Source organism: Halichoeres trimaculatus, unplaced genomic scaffold, assembly GCF_033239565.1.
Source record: "Halichoeres trimaculatus isolate MK-OKI-2021-1 unplaced genomic scaffold, fHalTri1.1 fHalTri1_scaffold_4, whole genome shotgun sequence".
NCBI lineage: Eukaryota > Metazoa > Chordata > Actinopteri > Labriformes > Labridae > Halichoeres > Halichoeres trimaculatus.
Genome location: NW_027437182.1, coordinates 2,906,732 through 2,913,321, shown reverse-complemented (window position 1 = coordinate 2,913,321; position 6,590 = coordinate 2,906,732). Strand labels below are relative to the sequence as shown.

At 42.8% G+C, this 6,590-nt stretch overlaps 1 protein-coding gene and 1 pseudogene across 1 annotated transcript; both read right to left on the bottom strand.

The window, feature by feature from the left end:
- Nucleotides 1-329: 329 nt before the first annotated feature.
- On the bottom strand, nucleotides 330-1,589 carry LOC141788772 (beta-1,3-galactosyl-O-glycosyl-glycoprotein beta-1,6-N-acetylglucosaminyltransferase 4-like). The gene has a single exon (XM_074667832.1). It carries the CDS (start codon nucleotides 1,587-1,589, stop codon nucleotides 330-332), a length of 1,260 nt encoding a protein of 419 aa, XP_074523933.1.
- A 2,989-nt stretch (nucleotides 1,590-4,578) lies between these two features.
- Nucleotides 4,579-5,859, bottom strand: LOC141788771 (beta-1,3-galactosyl-O-glycosyl-glycoprotein beta-1,6-N-acetylglucosaminyltransferase 4-like; annotated as a pseudogene).
- Between the last annotated feature and the right edge of the window lie 731 nt (nucleotides 5,860-6,590).

Here is a 6,590-nt window from a genome sequence, read left to right as displayed (position 1 = left end):
GTTCACACTCACACCTTCACATGTAGATCACCTGCCTTAATGTTGCACCACCTCATGAATAACAGAGTTGGCAAAAGCCCAAAAGCGAATCAAAGCTTAAAAAAAAACATAACTTACGCAACAGTTTGACAAAGATGATCTGTGTGATTGCAGAAGAAGTAAAGGAGATATCCAGCAGACCAGTATTGACCAGCAACAGAAACAATACACATGAAACTGAGTTGTAGTAGAACAACAGACATAACAAAAAAAATCTTATTTTTAAAGAATCACTGGGGGAATCAAATGAAAAGTATTTTGATTGAAACTCATAAAGATATGTTTTTCCATTAACAGCCAAAAAGCTCCCGTTTTTCCTTGAGAATCTCCTCAAGGCACTGAATTGTAATAGGGTCCACGTTAGGGTCCAGCTTGTTAAGAAACCAGTGACCACAGTTAAGTAACCAGTTTATCTCTGCTGCACCGTAAATACAAATTTTCCGAATGTGTTTGGAAGTGCATGGTGGATAAAGGCGATTCTCATGCCATGACCACTTTATCATCCTGGTCTTACTCATCAGGTGAGTGATGTCAGGATGGGATCTGGGCACCTCCCCGGGTACACCTGGAATTCGCACAAGCGTAGCCCAGATAGTTTCTTCTGGCATTTTGGTGTCCACTGTCCATGCCAGAAAGTCCTTGACTACAGTTGAGGAGTCCATATAAACAATGAATTCTCTTGACAAGATGAAGTAGGCGCTGCCAACAAATATTTGGATACCATGTGGAGGCGGTGACTTCAACTGGTCTGTTCTCACCAGCCTTTTGTTGTACTCAGAGGGGCCTGTCAGTGCATAGTGGTTCAAATATCTTTTGGCCTTTTGCCTCGGTAGAATTGTCTCCAGCATGTTTGATCCCTTTAGACTTTTGAGACCTGACACCAGCTCTATGTTTGTTTTGAGGGGGAAATCCTGGCCACAGAGGTTGATGAGATACTTCCACTTCACATCTGACTTCAAGAGATCATCAAAACAGTTGAGATCGGCTTGTACCCGGCTGAACTCGGTGTAATAGACAATCTCTCGCTTAGAAGCGATGAAGACGTTTGGCAGGCAGCTCACAAAGCCCTCGATGGCTGATTTAAAGTGATCTGGAGACTTTTCATCGTAGTGGATGCAGTAGATATTAGCAGGGGAGTAGATGGCTCTGACCAGCCTCTCCACCATCCAGGCATATTTATGCACAACCATTGAATAAGCTATGGGAAAATCTCTCTCCTCCTCAGACACACATACATCGTCATAACCTCTTGTACTGATGAACTTTGGACAGTCTAAGGTGAGTTGAAACAGACTTTCATCTGTGTCCCTCACAAGGTAGTGCTTCCTTATGATGAGTGCTTTCTCCAGCTCTGCAGGGTCCAGGTCATATATGGCCTTACAGTTGATGTTGTACTTGTGGAAAGTCTTAATATCTTCAAGTGGTGGTGAATGTTCAGAGGTCTGTTTGTCCGTTATGTTGACCAACAGTAGGCTGCACAGAACCAGTGTCGATAGAAGCAAAATGATGAACACTTTCTTGAGATGAGATTTTGAAATGTGTGTATCCATTCTGCAGGAATAGAGAAAACAAACTGAGAAGGAGATCTCAAACAAGTCACAGAGGCAATGTGTGTTGTCATAGTAAATATTATCAACAACTTGAAAATTCTAATGGTCGCTGAGACCTCGCTCCTGTCGTCTGATTTGATGATATGGTTCCTTGTTGTCTCTAGGCAGCTTAACCATTTTTGGCCTTTTACAGTCACACAATCCATCCCAGTTGTCATGAAATATGTTCAACAAAGAAAGAAAAGACTTAAGGAACTAATAGCAGTGTTTGAATTTGTTATGTGACCCTCTGGAGGTCAGGCAGAACCTTTTTTGATTTTCCTGCAAGGACCAAGTCGGCCAATAACTGTCCAATAACTTTTTTTTTGCATACACTCACCGGCCACTTTATTAGGCACACCTGTCCAACTGCTTGTTAATGCAAATTTCTAATCAGCCAATCACATGGCAGCAGCTCAATGCATTTAATGCATTTAGGCATGTGGACATGGTCAAGACAATCTGCTGCAGTTCAAAGGGAGCATCAGAACGGGGAAGAAAGGTGATTTAAGAGACTTTGAACGTGGCATGGTTGTTGGTCTGAGTATTTCGGAAGCTGCTGATCTTCTGGGATTTTAACCCACAACCATCTCTAGGGTTTACAGAGAATGGTCCCAAAAAGAGAAAATATCCAGTGAGCAGCAGTTCTGTGGGCCAAAATGCCTTGTTGATGCCAGAGGTCAGAGGAGAATGGACAGACTGGTTGGAGCTGATAGAAAGGCAACAGTAACTCAAATAACCACCGATTACAACCGAGGTCTGCAGAAGAGCATCTCTGAACGCACAACACGTCCAACCTTGAGGCAGATGGGCTACAGCAGCAGAAGACCACACCGGGTGACCCTCCTGTCAGCTAAGAACAGGAAACTGAGGCTACAATTCACACAGCAACACCAAAACTGGACAATAGAAGATTGGAGAAACATTGCCTGGTCTGATGAGTCTGGATTTCTCCTCCACATTCAGATGGTAGGGTCAGAATTTGGCCTCAACAACATGAAAGCATGGATCCATCCTGCCTTGTATCAACGGTTCAGGCTGCTGCTGGTGGTGTAATGGTGTGGGGGATATTTTCTTGGCTCACTTTGGGCCCCTTAGTACCAACTGAGCATGGTTTTAAGTCCACAGCCTACCTGAGTATTGTTGCTGACCATGTCCATCCCTTTATGAGCACAGTGTACCCATCTTCTGATGGCTACTTCCAGCAGGATAACGCTCCATGTCATAAAGCTGGAATCATCTCAGACTGCTTTCTTCAACATGACAATGAGTTCCCTGTACTCAAATGTCCTCCACAGTCCCCAGATCTCAATCCAATAGAGCATCTTTGGGATGTGGTGGACCGGGAGATTCTCATCATGGATGTTCAGACGACAAATCTGCAGCAACTGTGTGATGCTATCATGTCAATATGGACCAAACTCTCTGAGGAATGTTTCTAGGACCTTGTTGAATCTATGCCACCAAGGATTAAGGCAGTTCTGAAGGCAAAAGGGGGTCCAACCCAGTTCTAGCAATGTCTACCCAATAAAGTGGGCGGTGAGTGTATATCTATTTGTATAAATTCTTCAGATGATATTAATTGTATCCATTTTAAGACATTTTTTCCTACTGGCATCACTGTGTGTACCATACAGGGATGTGTTTCCATGGGTCTATGAATGAAACATGATAACAGTCTCAGCACAGGGTGGAGACAGTAAGTAAACCTCCAAGCTGTGACTTCAAGACCTAATTGGAGTCAGCAGCAAGCCAACCTGAAGCTCAATCAGTCAGACAATCTCAGATGTGTTGGTTTAAGCTGCCTTGCCCTAAAAACAAACACACCAATTTTAAGTTTTCTCTTACACAAGTTCAGTCCAGTCCGGCTTTATATATCAACGTCAATCATATCCTATATTTACCTAATATGTCATGACAGAGTCACAGGACAGTGGAGGTAGCATTAAAAAAATCATGTCATATTTTAAAATTCAGAGATAAAGGTGATGTTTAACACCCACTGTTATTCAGACAAAAACCAAAGACAAGTTAAAGGAAAAATGTTATTGTCGCCAAGATAATTTTGTCTGGGACTAATGCACCACATAGGGCTGTAATCACAAAATTCATCCATGAATCTCTCAAAAAAGGACAGCTTACCAGTTTTAACAGTTCCCAACAAAGGCATATGCCCCCTCACCTCCTAACGGGGTACTTGTCAACAAAGACTTTCCCACTACCCCTGAGGGATGCTAATCAATCTATACCTTCCCATCACCTCTGAGGAGTAATCCTTCATAATTAATTATCTGAATCCTAGTTTTTGTTTACCTTACACCACTTTCCTGGGTGACTGTTGATAAACAGAAAAGGATGACGAGGAACCGGAGTTCTCAGTTGAAGCTCGATTTATGGATTACAGAGTCAAGAAAGTGCGTCGGGTCTTTGGGTTCAGAATTATCCTTCCCTAACAAGCAGACAGCTGGATGGTCTGATAAAACAGAACTAAGACTAATGTTCCAGTCAAACCCCTAAATTGTTGACGCTCCTCCTATCTTCATGTTGTGTTTGCCAATCTTGGTGTTGTCTTTGGGTGTAGGCTGAGTTTGGTGTTTTTCCAACGCTCCGCTCAGGTGGTTCCAGTTGTTTACCTAATGAAGAGTTATTAGTTCACACTCACACCTTCACATGTAGATAATCTGCCTCAATGTTGCACCACCTCATGAATAAATGAGTTGGAAAGAGCCCAAAAGTAAATCAAAGTTTGCAAAAATCATAACATACGCAACAGTTTGACATAGATGATCTGTGTGATAGCAGAAGAAGTAAAGGAGATATCCAGCAGACCAGTATTGACCAGCAACAAAAACAATACACATGAAACTGAGTTGTAGTAGAACAACAGACAAAAAATCTTATTTTTAAAGAATCACTGGGGGAATCAAATGAAAAGTATTTTGATTGAAACTCATGAAGATATGTTTTTCCACTAACAGCCCAAAAGCTCCCGTCTTTCCCTGAGAATCTCCTCAAGGCACTGAATTGTAACAGGGTCCACGTTAGGGTCCAGCTTGTTGAGAAACCAGTGACCACAGTTAAGTAACCAGTTTATCTCTGCTGCACCGTAAATACAAATTTTCCGAATGTGTTTGGAAGTGCATGGTGGATAAAGGCGATTCTCATGCCATGACCACTTTATCATCCTGGTCTTACTCATCAGGTGAGTGATGTCAGGATGGGATCTGGGCACCTCCCCGGGTACACCTGGAATTCGCACAAGCGTAGCCCAGATAGTTTCTTCTGGCATTTTGGTGTCCACTGTCCATGCCAGAAAGTCCTTGACTACAGCTGAGGAATTCATATAAACAATGAATTCTCTCGACAAGATGAAGTAGGCGCTGCCAACAAATATTTGGATACCATGTGGAGGCGGTGACTTCAACTGGTCTGTTCTCACCAGCCTTTTGTTGTATTCAGAGGGGCCTGTCAGTGCATAGTGGTTTGAATATCTTTTGGCCTTGTGCCTCGGTAGAATTGACTGCAGCATGTTTGATCCATTTAGACTTTTGAGACCTGACACCAGCGCTATGTTTGTTTTGAGGGGGAAATCCTGGCCACAGAGGTTGATGAGATACTTCCACTTCACATCTGACTTCAAGAGATCATCAATACAGTTGAGATCGGCTTGTACCCGGCTGAACTCGGTGTAATAGACAATCTCTCGCTTAGAAGCGATGAAGACGTTTGGCAGGCAGCTCACAAAGCCCTCGATGGCTGATTTGAAGTGATCTGGAGACTTTTCATCGTAGTGGATGCAGTAGATATTAGCAGGGGAGTAGATGGCTCTGACCAGCCTCTCCACCATCCAGGCATATTTATGCACAACCATTGAATAAGCTACGGGAAAATCTCTCTCCTCCTCAGACACACATACATCGTCATAACCTCTTGTACTGATGAACTTTGGACAGTCTAAGGTGAGTTGAAACAGACTTTCATCTGTGTCCTTCACAAGGTAGTGCTTCCTTATGATGAGTGCTTTCTCCAGCTCTGCAGGGTCCAGGTCATATATGGCCTTACAGTTGATGTTGTACTTGTGGAAAGTCTTAATATCTTCAAGTGGTGGTGAATGTTCAGAGGTCTGTTTGTCCGTTATGTTGACCAACAGTAGGCTGCACAGAACCAGTGTCGATAGAAGCAAAATGATGAACACTTTCTTGAGATGAGATTTTGAAATGTGTGTATCCATTCTGCAGGAAGAGAGAAAACAAACTGAGAAGGAGATCTCAAACAAGTCACAGAGGCAATGTGTGTTGTCATAGTTGATAATTAAATATGGTCGCTAAGACCTCACTTATGTCATCTGCTTGGGTGACAGGCTGCTTAAGCTAATACCATACAAACAGTTACACGTTTTCAGGGTGGAAACAGCGTGTGAACCACTCAGCTATGTCTTCTTCAAAAGCTAATTGGCTAATTAGTCAACCTGGAGCTTAGACAAGACCTGCCATGGTGGTGTGAGCACGATGATTGAATTCAGTGTGTATTCTTTTTCTGATTCAAATGCAGAAATTGGTATACTGCACAGTCTTTTCTTTTTTGCAGCTTATCCACATTTATTTTGCCAAACTGACCAGGAAAAACTACACATTACCTTAACTTTGGCCGTTTTCCAGACTGCCTACTACCTGCTTCACTACTTCTATCTCACGGATCTTACGTTAGTGTTGTTGTGTTGTAGTTGTAATACCGACTTATTCCAGTAGATGGTGGTAATTCGCCGGAAACTGCCACCTGCATTGACAAACAGCATTAGCACCGTGCATTGTGGGAAACTGTATGCCAGGTAGACTTGCCTGTTGCATACTGAGAAATGTTGTGCTGGATTAGTAGGACATCCATACTGACTACTACAGACTGGATTTCAGACAAAATACTAGGCACTGCTAGTGCACAGACCTGATTGAAATCTTAAGACCA